General features: G+C 41.4%; 1 protein-coding gene across 1 annotated transcript in view; it reads left to right on the forward strand.

The window, feature by feature from the left end:
* The window catches only part of COL24A1 (collagen type XXIV alpha 1 chain), a 359,199-nt gene that overhangs the window by 274,307 nt on the left and 65,437 nt on the right, over positions 1 to 19,455 (forward strand). The window contains exons 31-35 of the mRNA XM_040360554.1: positions 397 to 441; positions 7,360 to 7,413; positions 9,860 to 9,913; positions 13,309 to 13,362; positions 14,465 to 14,518. Of these exons, the coding sequence (XP_040216488.1) occupies positions 397 to 441; positions 7,360 to 7,413; positions 9,860 to 9,913; positions 13,309 to 13,362; positions 14,465 to 14,518 (261 nt within the window). The remainder of the gene's footprint in view (positions 1 to 396; positions 442 to 7,359; positions 7,414 to 9,859; positions 9,914 to 13,308; positions 13,363 to 14,464; positions 14,519 to 19,455) is intronic.

Consider the following 19,455-nt stretch of genomic DNA (forward strand, 5'->3'; position numbering starts at 1 on the left):
CCCCACTTTATCACCATAGGTGCTGTATGTAGCTATTGTTTATGTTGACATCTGGTGGAAGATATCTGCAGCAGTGGCTTTTGTAATGCTTTAGGCAGCAGTCCTTCTGTAATTGGGGAGCCACACTTATAATTATCGGACCAACTGTGGCTAGCTTTAATTAGTTCCACCTCCTAAAGATGACTCAAATAAAAGGTGCAAAGATGTTTATCTCTGATGATAAGTGCTGATAATAGCAGCATGCAAGATGATTCCTAAATTGATTTGTAGTGTTCTAATACAGTAATGCAGCTTCATATGAAGTAGAATAGTTGTCATAAAAATATAATATTTGTATGCAAATCACATTGGTGGCAGAAATATATCTTATTTTGTGTTTTATTGATCTGTATATAGGGGAAAGTTGGTAATCATGGAGAGAGAGGCGAACAAGGAAAACCTGTAAGTATGACTTTTTCAATGTTTACATTAACTAATTTGTAACATGTAATTTTGTTCTCATGCGTGTTGCCTACGCTACAACAAAAAATAATATCTGAATGTTATTTTCCGGTGTTGGTAAATTGTACCCATTCTCTGTTGCAGAGTCAACTGTTCTATGTACTTAGCTTAGCTAATTCCCTAGAAACCAATAATACTTGGGGGTTAGGTTTGCAAATAATGGACCAATAATAGCACATTTTAGAATTTTTCCTTCTTCTGAGGGACAGGTAGCCTTTTAAAATGTGTTGGCTTGGACTTTGGCAAATTACCATCATTGACTTTATAAGGCCCTCATGCCTTCAGTTCATGTTGGCATGGGGAGTCTTCAATCCAAATCGCAGACGGACACTCCTGATATTGATGATGAAGACTGGGAAGATATGTGGGATTCCCCCTTTTCACAGTTTTTCGCTAGTCAAGAAAATTGATCCTGTTTAAAAAAATGCACAGGATTTACTTGATGCCCTAGAATTTATGCCAAGGTTTCTTTCCGATGCTGGAGGTGCCCGAGCTAATTCATCTGGCTTTGCCTGCAAATCTAATTTTTGGGGTCTGAGGTCACACAGTTTATTGCCCAGTTGACTATTATAGTAGTCCCCTTGCGAACAGACTTGTGTTTACAAGGCTTAGTTGGTCCCTTGGCCCTTTATTGGGCACTTGAGGCTCTTGTAAGTCTACTGTTATTATTTTCCCATAAGGCTATCACCGTAAAATGGAAATCGAAGAATGCTGCTACCTTGAATTTCTAGACTAATACTGATGTGCCCCTTTACAAGGTCACCTACTTGTCTTGTGGTTGTGGGTCCCTCAAAAAAATGAAAGTATAGGACCTTAGGCTTGAGTCCCCTTCTACTAACGCATAATAACTTTCTGGGTTTCTTGCACACATCTTTTTATTGGAGTCCCTTTGGTGTTAGGTCACAAATGCTTCTTAGTCTCATTTATCTGTTGCTAAAGTGGGTGTTAGGAATGTCTTTTCTGTCCCTTGGAGACCTTTTATTTGAGTGATGATATTGCCATATTGCTCTGTTCACTGTGCTGAGCAGATACAGATCTAGTGTCTTTAGAGTGGTGTTTGTTATTGTTTTTTTTTAGCTGGGGAATGCCCCCCATAATCTATTTTTTTCTTACTATACAAAAATTCAATAGAAAGAATTTCTAGAAAAAAAATGCCATCATTGACCAGTCTTGCACCTGACCCGAAGTCAGGTGCATGACCTTGGCCAACGTTAGATTTTTTGCAGTGCATTGTGGGATGTTTGGCTGGGCAATTCCAGACAAACATCCCAAAAGTTTGGATTAGGCCCAAATTTCTAAACAGGTGAAATTCAGTCTAAACCTGGAGCTCATTTCTATTCACTAACCCATGTCTGAAGAAAGTGCCTGTTATACACTGACCCTTATGCATGATCACATTGCACTGATGGAGGCCTATGATTTGAAACCAGCCTGAGGGCCACAGTACAGTTAACACACCATTATCCAAAAGAGTTGACAGGTGTTTATGTCTGTAGACCTTCATTTTACTTTATGGTGTTCCTCACCACCATCCACGAGAAACGACAGCTGTCAATTACTCTGTGGTGCAATATGAAACAACAAGACTTTGCATACCTAAATAAATATCAGTGTGTGAAATAAGAATAGTTTTAATAATTTCAAATTTTTACAAATATTATTTGGAAATTACAAAAAGTGTAGGCTCCAAAATATGTCCATATGTAATTAAAAAAATGCTACACCTCCTAGCTTATGTTTCCTATCCCCATACTTTAGAGATGTTACTTACTGTGAATATATATATATATATATATATATATATATATATATATATATATAGAGTCACAATTAATATAACTATCATAAATACAGTGTCATATAATGTTAATACTGAATATAACATCAATGGTGGGAGACTTGAACCCAACAGGCTGGTTGTACAGCAGTTGATTGACAGATCGACCTCTGTACAACCAGCCTTCCCTTACATGCATTGAAATTTGGCTGAACTGTCCCTCCCTTAAATAATCCCTCAATCTGTGGGATAAAACAATGCATGCCCCCCTTTAAGCTCCCCCCCCCCCCCAAGGGAATAAGAAACACCCTGTTGTGACATCACACGTCCATCTCACAGTGCTGGCACGCCAAAGACCTATGGTGTTCCCGTTTAGCATCAGAGTTTTCTTGAGGGAATGTCAGTCTGCAATATAGATTACAATAATACAATAATACAGTCAATACAAAAAAATATGTTTTTCTTATTTGAGAAAAACAAATAATCCTATAGTTAGCAATAACGTTAATGGTGAAAAAACAACCTCTACAAAAAGGAACTACCACCACAGTTGCCACATTAGTGCTATGGGGCCTGGGCAGAGGGGGTGCTGGGTAATGTAAATGACTGTAAAAGAGGAAGAAGCATGCACCATTTTTTCTAGCTGACCACAATGCAGCACACGTTATAGCATGGCCATCCATTTTGCTGTGCAAAGATGCACGTCCATAGGCAGGTGCTTTGAGGTTCCATATAATTTGAATGATGCATTGCAGTTTGCTGCTGAAACTTGGACCATGAGCATTATTGCAATGATATGGTGTGAATGGGCCATATAAAATTTCCTTCCCATTGCTTTTATATTTGCTGTAGTTGCTGTAGTTCAGGCCCTGCCACATGACTGTAGTAATTTGTGTGTAGTTCAGTGGCATTTTTTCTTCTGTTTAGGGAGGGGGTCACATTAAATGTTTGCTATGAAGCACTGTGAATTCTAGTTACGCCCCTGCATGGCTTGTTTCTATCCAGGGGGCATAGTGACTTTCAATTTACATATCTATTTAATCTCATGTTGCAATATAATGCAATCAAAGTTTCTTTGATTTAATGTCATCCAAATGTGGATCCAATCTAATGTTACACAATAAGGTTCATAATGATTATAATGAGCTGCATTCCTACCAATGGGAGATCTCCAAAACTAATGGAATAGACATGCTAATGATAAGACATAATCTAGGAAGGGGTAGCATTTCTATTTTTATGTATGAATACATTTTTGAGCCTAACGAATTGTAAAAGCCCAAAAATCTTTGTAACGCAATCTTTTTATTTTCACACAATAAAATTGATTTATATTAACTGATGTTTATGTAGTTATGTAGGTCTTGTTGTAGCACTATTGAAGTCCTAACATATTGTGGATACTGTTATATTGAGCTATAGATGGGATGCCGATGCCAATATCTTAATTCATGACTACTTGAGGTCCATACCCATTAGTTTATTATTACTGTATGGTGTTTCTCACTGCTGTCCATGAGAAACAACCAATGTTAATGTCTGTAGACACAGGCTTCTGTCTGGGATCCCCATTATACCTTATAGCGTTTGGTCTTTTACCAAGGGTAATCAAGAACCAGGTACACCCGGTGTAAAAGTAAGTAAGAGCTGAGGTTGGATTTTAGAAGTTTTATTGAAGAACTTAGTTCACAGGTAAAAAGCCTACACATTAAGAGATGCAACACACTGATAATTCATCAGCTTTGCTCACTCGGCTTTCTCAGGCCTCGTACACACGACCGAGGAACTCGGCAGGCAAAACACATCGTTTTCCTCGTCGAATTCTTGTTAGACTTGTCGGGGAACTCCACGAGCCAATTTTCTCCATTCCCGTCGAGGAAAAAGAGAACATGCTCTCTTTTTGGCTCGACAAGTTCCTCGACAGTTTCCTCGATGAAAAATGTACACACGACCAGTTTCCTCAGCAAAAAAAACTCTCCCACCAAGTTTCTTGATGGATTCTGCCGAGGAAACTGGTCGTGTGTACGAGGCCTAATGCTGTCTGCATGTTTCCTTTCATCACATGTGCATCATGTAGAACCCAATTGGCTCCCAGTGCTGCCCTCCCTCTCCCAATCTGAATGCTGCTATGCAGGAGAGGGCAGGGGTTGATGTGAAAACTATTACTCATGCTAGTTGTATGTAAAAATGCATTTCATTAAAAACATTACAAAACTATGCTTTCCCTTTAAAGTTCTCACACAGACCATCGGTAAATGATGAAAGTGTTTTTTTTTTTTTATCCTGGGAAAACAGAATCATTTAAGCATCCTTCCCCACATTAGGTCAATGCATACAGTTGTTAAATGGCACTCTGCTAGATAAGAAGGTTGTACACAAGAATGGAAAATCCCCACATTAGGTTTGTAATTAAAAAGCAAAGAGATCACTTTTCCTTTTGGACTCTCTAGAGAGAAGGGATGTGGAGGAAGGACAAATACATGCACATGTGCTGCAGACCAGTAGATGGAATACTGTTTGCTAAATTACAGAAACATCTGATATTCAACCATGTGTAGCACAGCTGAAATGATATCATGATATGATGTGTCATACTGGGGAAGGCCAGTTAAACAGAAATTGCAGACACAGCCATTGTACTCCTGTCAGGCATGGGAATATGGCATTCAATATACAGCTGCAGTGTATTTTACTGCAGAAGTTAATGGCAGGCAGTTACAGGCCCATTCAAATATGTTTAGCGAAGAGCCGTGTTTGGGGGTATCACTTCTAATCACAAGGCCCCAGAGCAAAAGCTTAATAGGATCTTTCTGTTCAACATCGTCCCTCACATAGACTTTTCTTTGCAGCAAGCTCTGCGTTTATGGTCGTTGGCAGATGATTGTGGTTCCAAAAAATCTCTCTTTACTTTGCTAGTCACTGGTGAATGCTTTTTATACTTTATGATAACACCAACCCCCCCCCCCCCCCCCAGACTGGTGATCGGTAGTTATCTGGCCTTTTATGTCCCCCTTGTCTTATGTTGCTGATCAGCAATCAGGTGGACTTTAATACTCCCACTAATAGGGGCCCTCTCTTCATTAGTGGTCATGCGGTAACCTTTTATGTTCCCTAGTAAAGCCTCCATTATTCTGATGGTCAGTAGTGGATTCCTTTATGCTCCCCATAGGAAAAGCCTCCTCTAGATTGGCAGTCAGAGGTTATGTGGCCATTTATGTGCCTATTTAAAAACTTATTTTCTTAGGTGGCTATTAGTAGATGCTATCTATGCTTTATGATAAAAAGTTATAGATCTTTGATTGTCAGTTAACTTACCCCTAATAACCCTCCACCACCATGGTCAAAGGTGGCCTTTAATACTTCCACTAATGGGGGCCCTCTCCATATTGGTGGTCAGTGGTAATCTTTTAATGTTCCTTAGTAAAACCCTCATTATTCTGGTGGTCAGTAGTGGATGCCTTTTAATGCTCCCCATAAGAAAAGCCTCCTCTAGATTGGTGATAAGCAGTTAAGTGGCCATTTGTGTTCCTATTAAAAGGTCACTTATAAGGTCACTCATAACTTTGATGGTCAGCAGTCAAAACTTGTTAAAGCTGAAGTTCCTGTTCAGAATATCTTGTGCTTCCTTCTGGATTAGGGGGGAGCATGTGATCTGAGAGGGTATAGGGGAGCTTGAAAAATGTCACATGACGGAGGTGATGTCAGTGCTCAGTCTGGGCTCTGACACCAGCCAATGACAGTTATTCTGGCCACATGGAAGGCAGGGGAGCTCTGTAGTGGTAAGTATCAGTGGGTCAGGGGTGACTTTAAACTGTCAAATTTTCCTGAATGGGTAAAGTGACAAAGTGTATTTTTAGGCACAGTTCAAGTTTTTTTTTTGGGTAGTGTTAGTTCTTAAGGTTTACTGGGGTTGATTTACTAAAATTGGAGAGTGCACAATTTGGTGCAGCTCTGCATAAAAACTAATCGGCTTCCAGATTTTTCTTGTCAAAGCTTAACTGAACAAATTGAAGTTAGAAGGTGATTGGCTACCATGCACAGCTGCACCAGATTTTGCAATCTCCAATATTAGTAAATCAACCCCGCTATGCTCTAAACAGCAGCAAAGATATGAATGGAACGAATCTGATGTTCCCTTTTAAAATTCCTAGATGATTCTTAATTAAAGTCAGATTTGTCACCAAACTAGTTGGAGAAATAGTCACATGTGCTTGTGACCCTTGAACTTTTGCACTGTTCGAACGAATGTTGGTAACGACATACCCAAGACTTTGCGATATGTATAAAATTGATTTCTGCAATCATAAAGTCAAAAATGTCTTCAAGTTGTATATTGGGGAAATCAGTCAAATTCCTTATATTTCAGTGCTAGCACAGATATGGAACTGATGAAAGCACTGTCTGGGTTAGATAGAATTCCAACGAGGACAAAATGATACATTTAAGTATGATATAAAACAGACATTGTACCCAAACCCACATTTTATAGATTCCTCTTATTTCTGAACATTGAAATCTTAATGTTCTGATTTTGACACATTATTGACACATTATTTGTTATACAAGATAAAGGAAGCACCTGCCGATCTGTCTCCAGATACTTGATGAATTTCATCTTCTGTTTACAAAGCCAGACATACGGTAACTGGCTTAAAATTTCCAAGACATCTTAAAGCTGAACACCAGGCAAGCAGTTGGTTGCCTAAATGATATATACACACTGTTCATATATAAATATGTTTATATTACATCTAACCAATTTGCCAATTCATTCTTTTGTTGCTCGATCTTCTGTTTCTCATGGATAACACTTTTTTTTTTAACTTGGTTTATTGAAGAAAAAAAAATGATGTACAAACAGTGCATGACATATCGGTACAAAAATATATCGTTGTCCAGATTTGTAACAAACAAGGCTTACATAAGCAAATAGTAGGACACTTATATAGCACTTCTGGTGTAATTTGTTCCCTGTACTAAGAGTAAAAAGTGTAATGGTTATGCTACGATATATGTTTGTTGACAAATGTGTAATGCTGTATGACAATAGATTTTGTTTTCTTTCCTGCATGTTCATCCAGGGCTCAACTGGTCTACCTGGAGGCAGCGGTGATACAGGACCTCCTGGAGAAGCAGTATGTTCCTAATATGAGTTTGGATATTATTCTCAGTACATATTGATTATCGGATAAGATGAACAAAGCTTCATTAAATTTACCAAAATTGGAACCTATTTTAACATCCATTAAATTTGTAATAATTGAGAGGATTCCAAAAGCAAATTGTAAGGTGTCTGGACACCTTTAAGGTAGAAAATAATAAAAAAAAATGCCAAGGCAGTTATGTTGATCAATAGACTTCAGTACTTCCTTTGGTCAGCAACCTGAAAAAAACCCACAGATGATAAGGCTGGGTTCACACTGGTACAACACAACTGTTGTAGACTGTCATCCTACGTTGTCCTGCTACATCTGTCCTACATCAACCCTACTTCGGTCCTACTTCCATCCGACTGAACAAGATAAGATTTTATCTTTATCTTTATCTTTTATCTTTTATGCTGGATCTAACTGCAGAAAGTTGATTTTTGGGTGAACTCCCGCTTTAAGGTTAAAAATTTTAATTGCAATACAAATATTTAAAAAATATATAGGCTGCCAACAGCTTGAAAGCTTGGGAGATAAAACCCACAAGGAAGAGGCAGTAGTCCAGATATCACTCTAATGCCCCGTACACACGATCAGAAATTTCCGATGGCCTAAAATCCAATGGAATTTTTCGTCGGAATTCCGTTCAAGTTGTCTTGCATACACACTGTCAGACCAAATTCCGACCGTCCAAAACGCGGTGATGTAAAACACCACAACGGGCCGAGAAAAATAAAGTTCAAAGCTTCCTGAGCATGTGTTGACTTGATTATGAGCATGCGTGGGTTTTTTCTCCGTCAGAGTTGCACACAGACAATAGGAATTTCCTATAGTTTTTTTTCGCAACTGTCTTGTTTTTTTTAACTGTGTCCCAAGTTGGGAGATGTACCCTAATTTTCCTGATCACCTGGGAATAGATTTGGGGGGGGGGGTGGGGGTTAAATCCAAAACTTTGAGCTTCCACCAAAACAGGAATACAGTTGTAGAGGGGAAATTCTACAATTTAAATATGTGATCTCATGATCATTGTTTAAGTGGTTGTCATCTCACTTCTCAATCTACAGGACAGACATGGTTGTAACTCTTTTCTTCACTATCCAAAATGTAAAAAAAAAGTTTTCTCTTTGTTTTGCATAGCGTAGGGAAGGTTAGGGCCCCTGTCAATTTTTTTTTTTATATTATTTTAAGTTTTGTCTTTGCATAATTCATTCAAGAAAGGAAAACCAGAAAACCAGGGGCAGGGTCATGGATGGCCAGGGCACATTGATGCACATGGGGAGCAAAGATTGGTCTGTGTAGCCATATCCGAAGTGCTTCTGTAGCTTGATTTGCTAAAAAAAGTTAATGCTGATTCTGATAGAAAGGTGTCAGAACACACAGTACATTGCAACAATTTGTGTATGGGGGCTGCATAGCTGCAGACCGGTCAGGGTGTCCATGCTGACCCATATTCACAGCCAAAATCACCTACAATGGGCACGCGAGCATTAAACTGGACCACGGATCAATGGAAGAAAGAGGCTTGGTCTAATGAATTCAAGAATGGTTTGAGGAACACAACAAGTTTGAGGTGTTCATCTGGCCTCTAAATTCTCCAGATCTCAATCCTACCAAGCATCTGTGGCATGTGCTGGAAAAACAAGTCTGATCCATGGATGTTCCAGCTCGCAACTTACAGGGTTTAAAGGATGTGCTACTGACAGCTTGGTGCCAGATCCCTCAGCATACCTTCAGAAGTCTAGTGGGGTCCATGTCCATGTTATGGTGGGTGGTCATAATGGTATGACCAATCAGTGTAGTTAACTGAAGCCTGATTGGCTGCTATGCGTTACCACACTGTTCACTGTTGCCTTAATAGATATGTCTGTATATGCACAATAATATTTTATATCTTATATCTAGACAAGGAAGGTCACAATGTTATGTTGGGTTCTTGTTACACGAATCAGTAACTTCTCTGTAGATGCGTGCTGTTTTGCCACTCTGTGACCCCTACGATCAGATAAGTTAGTACCCCATTTGTAAAACATTTCTTGGTTTTCATAATGATTTACACAACAATGGGCCTCTATATGCGATTCACAAACCGTATTGGGTAATTCAGAGCAGATTTACATAAGTCATTGAAGTTAATTTTGCCAGGATTAAAGCAGATGTTTATAATTTGTTCAGTTACAAAGAGAATGCACTTGGGTTCAAACCATCAGACCCCACATGACTGCCTCAAAAAATGACAATAAATATGAGCTCGACGGCAGCGCTGTGTTTATTCTAACCCCCTGTGTGCTGCATTACGCAGGCCAGCTCCTAGAGTTTAATCATTTCCGTGCTGACAATTTTTACTGCAGTATATATCTTTCTGAATAATCAAATTCTTTCCCGGGTTACTAATAGATAGATATATATATAAATTTGTTTTACTTCCATTTGTTAGGGACAAAGGGGGCCACAAGGAGATGTCGGTCCACTTGGAGAAACAGGCCCTGAGGTAAGCTTCGGCTTGGTTTGGCACATGGCCTATTACGTGTAAGTGCATGTTGTGATATCTGTGCCCTGATCACATAACTCATAGGTTTGCCCACAGTGCCAACTATCAGTGCCCACAGTACCACCCAGTGCTACCTATCAATGTCACCAATCAGTGCCTCATCACCAGTGCTGCCTATCAGTGCCACCTACCAGTGCCCATCAGTGCCACCTATTAGTGCCCATCAGTGCCATCTATCAGTGCTATCTATCAGTGCCACCCATCAGTGCCACATATCAGGGCCTATCAGTGCCATCTTATCTGTGCCTATCAGTGCCGCTTTATCTGTGCCTATCAGTGCAGCCCATCAGTGTACATCAGTGCAGTTTATCAGTGAAACAAAAAATACAGCGCTCGAGGATGGAGTACGAATCACTTTATAGTCTTGAAGTAGTGCAAAATATACACATGAACTGAAAAATTAAAAACTGCACACTAGGCAGAAAGTTTAAACAAGCGAATCTATTGCAAAATCCCCAAACACTTGAACAGTAACCGTATGGTGATAGTGGGATAGCAACCTGAAATCACTGCTGGGAGAAAGCTTCCAACCAAAGTACACTTCTGTAGTATGTGAAGGTGGTACAGCCGTTAGTATGCCTCTAAGCAGGGAGATGAAAAACACACAGCGGGGAGACAGCATCCACGCTGGGAGTGAACATAAATGTTATTCACCTGCCGAGGGAGAAATGGCTGTAGTTCTAATCCAACAGGGAGGCCGATGGGGGCGGGATCACTCCTCGCAACGAAGGATGTAGGGCAGTGGGGAAAATCCTGGATGGGAACCACCGTGCCAGTACGAGGACGCCGCCGCGTCAATCAGAAGCGAGGAGGGAGGGGTGGAATCACCGCTGCGTCACATGAAGGGGAAGGGAATGAAGTCCGGACTCTGTCCCTCGAGGGTCATGTGACTCCAGGGGCCAATCAGTGGAAGAGACAGACGAGCAGGAAAATCAACATGCTGAACGTCACTGAAGGAATTCCCAGACTGTCAGTATCTCAGCATTGGCTTCTTGTAAACAAGTGGGGGCATAAAACGAGATGGGGGTGAGCCGTGACTGACATGTTTCGCGTGCCAGACGCTTTGTCAAAGGACTTTGACAAAGCGTCTGGCACGCGAAACATGTCAGTCACGGCTCACCCCCATCTCGTTTTATGCCCCCACTTGTTTACAAGAAGCCAATGCTGAGATACTGACAGTCTGGGAATTCCTTCAGTGACGTTCAGCATGTTGATTTTCCTGCTCGTCTGTCTCTTCCACTGATTGGCCCCTGGAGTCACATGACCCTCGAGGGACAGAGTCCGGACTTCATTCCCTTCCCCTTCATGTGACGCAGCGGTGATTCCACCCCTCCCTCCTCGCTTCTGATTGACGCGGCGGCGTCCTCGTACTGGCACGGTGGTTCCCATCCAGGATTTTTCCCACTGCCCTACATCCTTCGTTGCGAGGAGTGATCCCGCCCCCATCGGCCTCCCTGTTGGATTAGAACTACAGCCATTTCTCCCTCGGCAGGTGAATAACATTTATGTTCACTCCCAGCGTGGATGCTGTCTCCCCGCTGTGTGTTTTTCATCTCCCTGCTTAGAGGCATACTAACGGCTGTACCACCTTCACATACTACAGAAGTGTACTTTGGTTGGAAGCTTTCTCCCAGCAGTGATTTCAGGTTGCTATCCCACTATCACCATACGGTTACTGTTCAAGTGTTTGGGGATTTTGCAATAGATTCGCTTGTTTAAACTTTCTGCCTAGTGTGCAGTTTTTAATTTTTCAGTTCATGTGTATATTTTGCACTACTTCAAGACTATAAAGTGATTCGTACTCCATCCTCGAGCGCTGTATTTTTTGTTTCAGTTCTTTGCCCATGTTCTCAGGTGATTGACAGCTGCACGGGAAGGTTTTTGCATCTTTTTTACTACACAAAACACTGTGTTTTATTGTCCTTATGGTGTAGCGCTAGTAGTGGGAATTTTTTCTTGTATCAGTTTATCAGTGCCCATCAATGCAGCCTATCAGTGTCCATCAGTGCAGCCTCATCAGCGCATTTCAATGAAGGAGAAAAATTACCTGTTTGAAAATTTTTATAACAAACTATGAAACATGTTTTTTTGTTTTTTTTATTTTTTTGTTTGTATAGGTAGAAATAAAACCCCCCAGTGGTGATCATATACCACCAAAAGAAAGCTCTATTTGTGTGAAAAAAAATGATCAAAATTTAATTTGGGTACAGTGTTGTATGACCGCGCAATTGTCATTCAAAGTATGACAGCGCTGAAAGCTGAAAATTGACCTGGGCAGGAGGGGGGTTTAAGTGCCCAGTAAGCAAGTGGTAAATTTACAGTATTTTTTAATACTTACCTAAAACATTTGCATGGTAGTGTATACATAGTATAATATATGTATTGTAAGGGGTTAGCTCGATAGCGGGGGTGTGTGACCCTCTGGATGGGTTCACTACACACAGAACTTATACAGACAGGCAGTCGAAGACGGTTAAAAACAAAGATTTTCATTTATTCTTCCATCTTGCTGGAAACAAGTTCAAGCATCCAAACAGCATAAACAAAATCAAACATAAAATAAACCCTGGCCACTTGGGGCGTCTACCTTCACCACACAGGAACCTATCTATGGAGTCTGGCACAGCCTATTGCTGGGCAGACACTGCTGATCATACAGCAGAAAACAAAAGTCTTTTTGATTTTTTTTTCACACAGAAAAATCAACCGCACCTCACCTCTTCAGAAGTATTTCCGTTCACTACACTCCTTCACTCAGAAAGCCTCAGGATGCAGCAATCAGTAGTAATCCTCTGGATTACTTATAGAGGCCTTAATTGCCTCATTCTGAACAGCTGAAGTTTTTCAACGCCCTTAAATCTTTCTGGCTACTTCTGCAGCTGACACCTAATAATAATTGGTGTATTGTCTAAACAAGGCAGAAATGTATCTCTCGTCTGTGACAACACCCACAGATTTACCTGACTTCCTGTCACAGTATGTATTAATATATTGTTTGTTTTACACATAAATATTTAATACACAACAAAGGATTTCCAGAGCTAGATAAAGAAACTGAACAGCAGAAACTACTTGTTTTCTTTCTTTCTCATGCAGGGCCGCCATCAGGGGGGTACAGGCATTACACCTGTAAGGGGCCCAATGGTCCCCAGGGGCACCCCCACCCCCACTTCTCTGCTCCAGGGGGGGCCTGCCTAAAGCTGTGTAAGGGGCCCCAAAATGTGTGATGGCTGCCCTGTTCTCATGGCTGCTCTTTTTGTTTGTGGTATCTTTGTGTATTAATAATCTTTTTTTTCTGCTAACCTTAATACTTACTTTTAATTTGTGTTTTCTAGGGACCATCTGGGACTGAGGGGGAGACTGGAGCTCAAGGAGATCCTGGAATTAAGGTGAATATTAGTGTGGTCTGAAATTGTACACATTGCCTACACACATAGGAAGCAGACATTTTTTTGGCTGACCAATTTTTTGGAGGATACAGTTTACAGACACAAATGTATTTAGGACATAGAACATTTCTAATAAGAGTACAGGATATCTGAAGCAATTATTTTATGTTGCATAGAGTAGGGCGTGGTTGAGCCCTCTGTGTTTTTTTTCTTTGCTCTCCTACTGGGGAGATTATTATTATATTATTTATTATAAAGGATTTATATAGTGCCTTACAACATCAGGGAAGACAGTACAGTTACAATACAATTCAATACAGGAGTGTTCAGAGGGCCCTGCTCTTTGAGGCAGAGAGGAAATCCAAACTGAAGGAATCATATGGAAGGGGATAACGGTAAATAAGATATAAAAGCTGACCATTTTAAGCACCCCTGTCAGTAATACATGGTTTGTCTCTGACAGCTACATCTGCAAGAGAGCTTGCTCTGTTGTAAAAACACAGACTTGCTGGCAGGATCACCAGATGAAAAAAGCCATGAAAAGAAAACAAATGCACCTAATGCTGCGTACACACGATCAGGCTTTTGTCCGGCCAAATCACATCGGAATTCCGATGGAATTCCATCGAAAAAATATAGAACATGTTCTATATCTAAACTCCGATGGAATTCATTGGAATTTCCGACGAAAAAAACTAAAATGGGGCTACACACGATCGGAAAATCCAATGGAAAAAATCCACTGACTTTTTCTATCGGAAATTCTGATCGTGTGTACGGGGCATAAGAATTGATAAACTTTTGCTTTCGGGTTTAATAGAATTGAATAGAGGGGAAGATGGAGATATTCTAGTGACAATTGTCTATGCTGGAAATTCCCTAATTTAGGAGAGATTTCCTTTTGTGTTTACAGGATAGGAAGTGAAGGGAAATTTCGCCAATGATTTACAGATGAGATTAAAAAAAAAACTTGTCAGGGATTTTATATGTTCTCTACTAAAAAAAACAACAGTTTTGGCTTTAGATTTATTTTTTAATGAAGTGGAATGGTGCAGATTATCTTTGCTAAATTAGCACAGAGTTAATTTTTATTTGATTTCAGGGAGACGATGGGCCTATGGGAAATGTTGGGGCACCAGGAGAGACAGGCGTACGGGTAAGTTCATTGCATTTTCTTTTTTACATTGTATTATTTGTTTTTCACAGTGGTTGCCATAGAGGAGCAGCTGATTTGGGCTACTCAAATGACCTACTGACAGATTTATGCCCTTCCTTGTGAATTCCAAGGCACTTCCAGACTGAAGTTTAAAATTGTGTTTATTTCCCATATTTATACTGTATAGCGCTGACTTATTATGTGACATTCTCCAAAATACATATACAGAGCCTTCTAATCCCATTCAAATATTCATCAGTCTTTCTTTTTTTCAAATAATGTTTTTATTTTATTTTACAAAACATATCGGCAGGTAAAATACAGAAAGTCAACACTGTAACACAGGCACTTCAGGATTCTGTCAGTACAACCAGTGCATTGCAAAATACATTACACCAATAGACAAACAGCCGGGGGGACCCTGCCAACTACACATGAGGGCTGCAAACTGTGAAGTAGGGTCTCCCAGCAACTTATAGATATATCCAGGAAAAAGAAAAAGAAGAAAGGGAAAAAAACAGTAAGAGAGAAAGAGGAGGGAGGGTAGGGTAGGATAGCTCGACCGTGGGCTCAGGGCGGGTCCTCCTGCCGGTGCCACTCCTCCCAGACCTTATCATGCACATCAAGTCTGTCCTGGAGTCGGTATGACATTTTTTCCATCAGCTCAATGTCTTTTATCCTGGTATATAGGTCTGCTTGGGAGGGTGGGGACCGGCGCTTCCAGTGCAGGGCTATCAGACACCTCGCGGCCGTCAGAACATGCCGGAGCAGTATTTTAGAACATTTGGTGATTTGCAGAGGTGAGACCCCCAAAATAAATGATTTCGGGGTCCTAGGGACCTGCACCCCCAGTAGCCGGGTCAACAAAAGCTGCGTCTCTGTCCAGAAAGGCACAATCTTGGGGCAGGTCCAGTATATATGGTACAGAGTCCCCTTATCCACCTGATAGTGCCAGCACCTGTCAGAGCTGGAGGGATAGATGGTATGGAGAACATCCGGTGTCAGGTACCAAAAGTATAACATTTTATAAGCGTTCTCCTTATAGAGCATGCAAAAAGAGCTTTTGGCTGCCTGGGACCAGATAGTCTGCCAGGTCGTCTCCGGGATCTCCTCTCCCAGCGAAGCATATAGGTATGCTTTCTCTGAGTAGAGAAGGAGTAAGAGTTGAGCAGCCGATATATGTCCGAAATCAGACCTCGGCGCGCAGATCCCTCCAGTACAAGTCTCTCAAAGGGGGTCGGCGCTGAAAACTGGAGGCTCGGGGCAAAAGACTGGGCATAGTGTCGTATTTGCAGGTACCCATAAAAAACCTGGCGAGGCAGATCAATTTTTTTCTGAAGTGCAGAGAACGAGAGCATCTTGCGTGATACTGGGTCCACCAAATGGCCAAAGTGAAACAGGTCCTGTGTCGCCCAAGGCGAAGACATCTGGTGGGTGAAACCGGCAGGCATTCTGGGTTATATAAGAAGGAGGTCAGAAGAGATCGCTCAGAACCCAGACCATGAGCCTGAGACAATCTGTGCCAAAGTTTCCGAAGGTGGAGCATAGGGCCCATTAGCCGGCTCGAGGTCCACCTCCGCATTCGCGAGCAAATTGTTAGGGTGTACAGGTGCGAGCCATATCTTTTCGATTTCTGTCCACTTATTGTACGACCGCTGGGGAAACCAGGAGGTCACGGCGCGCAACTGCACGGCCTGGTAGTACTTAATTAGGTCGGGAAACGCCAGTCCCCCTTCGGTGCGGGATGCCATCAGGACCGTGCGAGATATCCTATGCCTCCCGTAATTCCAGACAAAGAGCACCAGGTCTGCCTGGAGCCGTCTCAAGACTGCATACGGGATTGGGATGGGCAGTGTCTGGAAGAGATCATCAGTCTTTCTAACCCCATTCAATTATTTTATCTAGCGGTTTCCACGCTTACCCCAGTAGAAGTTCCAGAAGTATCTGTATAAAAAACTCAAAATGTCTCAAACCAGTTTTTATAGATTATGTATAACATGATTATCAATACAAAAATGAACCCCTTATCGAAATAAGAAAATTTAACTGTAACCTAAGATTACAAATGTATATGTCATACCCTTAAAAAATCACAACACCCACATCATACCTATCTAAAGATCTGCATTCAAGATATTTCTTCATGTGCATTACTAAATTCTGCTTTTTAATTGGGCAAGCTGGGAAGCATGAAAAAGGTCATTCCATAAGTTTCTAACCACAGGTACACTCATTTGCATGTTTAGAATAATCAATAATTAGCTGGTATAAAACCGCATCCAATTCGCACTAGTGTGACCACAGCCTCAATTCAAAGGGTTGAATGTAAATATCAAGTATACATTTTAGGAACTGCAACCATTTTTATACACAGTCCCCCCATTTACTGTCCCCCCATTTCCGGGCACAATGTAATTGGACAAATGAATATAATCATAAATAAAATGTTCATTTTTAATATTTTGTTGAGAATCCTTTACTGGCAATGACTGCCCGAAGTCTGGAACCCATGGACATTACCAAAGACAGGGTTTTCTCCTTTCTGATGCTTTACCAGGCTTAGCTGCAGCTGTCTTCAGTTGTTCTTTGTTTGTAGGTCTTTCTGTCTTTAGTTTTGCCTTCAGTAAGTGAAATGCTCAGTTGGGTTGAGATCAGGTGATTGCCTTGACCATTGCAACATATTCCACTTATTTTCCTTCAAAAGCTCCTGGGTTGCTTTTGCAGTGTGTTTTGGATCATTGTCCATCTGTACTGTAAAGCGCCGTCCAATCAACTTTGCTGTATTTGGCTGACAGTATATGTCTAAACACTGCAGAATTCATCTGGCTGCTTCTGTCTTCTGTCACATCGTCAATAAACTCCAATGACCCAGTGCCACTGGAAGCCATGCATGCCCATGCCATCACACTGCCGCCACCATGTTTTACAGATGATGTTGTATGCTTTGGATGCTTTGGATCATGAGCTTTTCCCAAGCCTTCTCCTCACTTTTTTCTTCCCGTCATTCTGGTACAGATTAATCTTAGTTTCATCCATCCAAAGAATGCTTTTCCAGAACTAATCTGGCTTTTTAAAATGTTTTTGGCAAAGTCTAATCTAGCTTTTCTATTCTTCAGGCTTATAAATGGTTTGCACCTTGTGTCCAGGCCCTTTTATGTTGCTGAGCTCACCATTGTGTTCTTCTTTCCTCAGAATGTACCAAACTGTTGATTTTCACCACACCTAATGTTGCTGCTAGCTCTCTGGTGGATTTGTTTCACTTGCATGGACAGCAACTGTACCTAACTATATATTTTTACCTTTAATAAAGCACTTTACTGCTACATTAGTTGTGCCCTTTATGTTTGTTTGTGGTTGCCAGTTTTTAGGGGTTGAAACAGGCAAAGAACAGGTAACATAATACTGCCTTTAAATAACACAAATTTCAACAAGCCTTATTCGTTTCTAAAGAAATCAGCCCACTTTAAGTAATATGTAAGCTTTAAATATATTTTTATGTCTTGGATACTTCAACACTGAGATCTTCTTGCCACAATTCCTTTCCCCTGAGAGTTTTGGGTGGCCCATTTCCACCTAATGCCTTCTCCATAACGTAGAATAACTAACACAGATCTAATAGGAAAAGAGAAACACTCTTAAAATGGTCACAGCATGGTCACAGCATGTGTGCAGTCCCAGGAACCCAAGGGCAAAGATGTGACCAAAAGAGTCCCAATCCTATTTTGAATGTGTCAGGTGGTTTAGCTCTCTAGCATGTGCCATGCATTGGAATTTAAAGCATATGTCAAGGCAAGATAAATGAAGACATGTGCAGTACATATCTGCCATACTTGCATACGTTCTGTGTTTATGCCTTGCAAGTACAGAAAAATACCTGTTGCGCTGTCAGAAATGCACTCAGCTCTTAAAGGGGTTGTAAAGGTAAAAAAAAAATCCCTAAATAGCTTCCTTTACCTTAGTGCAGTCCTCCTTCACTTACCTCATTCTTCGATTTTGCTTTTAAATGTCCTTATTTCTTCTGAGAAATCCTCACTTCCTGTTCTTCTGTCTGTAACTCCACACAGTAATGCAAGGCTTTCTCCCTGGTCTGGAGTGTCATGCTCGCCTCCTCCCTTGAGGGGGGGGGGCAAGCAGGACAGTCAGGACGCTCTCTATGTTGCAGATAGAGAAAGGAGCTGCGTGTTAGGCCCCGTACACACGACCGAACATGTCCGATGAAACTGGTCCGTGGACCAGTTTCATCGGACATGTTCGGTCGTGTGTACGGCCTATCGGACAGGTTTCCTGGCCTAGCAGACAAAAGTTTCTTAGCATGCTTAGAAACTTGTCCGCTGGAAACCTGTCCGTCGGACATGTCCGCTGGTTAGTACATTTAACCAGCGGACCGAAATCCCACGCATGCGTCGAATTGATTCGACGCATGCGTGGAAGCATTGCACTTCCGTGTTTGAGAACGTCGGTGTCTTCTATGCCACCGCGTTCTCTGTCCGCGGGGATTTTGGTCTGATGGTGTGTACACACATCAGACCAAAAGCTCCCAGGAGACATGTCCGATGAAAACGGTCCGCGGACCGTTTTCATCGGACATGTCTCCTCGTGTGTACATGGCCTTAGTGGGCGTCCTGACTCTGCTGCTCGCTCCCTCCCCCCTCGAGTGAGGGGGCGAGCACGACACTCCACACCAGGGAGAAAGCCTTGCATTACTATGTGTGGAGTTACAGACAGAAGAACAGGAAGTGAGGATTTCTCAGAAGAAATAAGGACATTTAAAAGCAAAATGGAAGGATGAGGTAAGTGAAGGAGGACTGCACTAAGGTAAAGGAAGCTAGTTAGGGAAAACATTTTTTTTTACCTTTACAACCCCTTTAAGCTCTGTTGTGGGCTGACAGCACACAGCAAATTGGTGGACTGGGTGGTGTCAGCCCTGCTCAGTGTTT

Source organism: Rana temporaria, chromosome 7 (genome assembly GCF_905171775.1).
Source record: "Rana temporaria chromosome 7, aRanTem1.1, whole genome shotgun sequence".
Taxonomy (NCBI): Eukaryota; Metazoa; Chordata; class Amphibia; order Anura; family Ranidae; genus Rana; species Rana temporaria.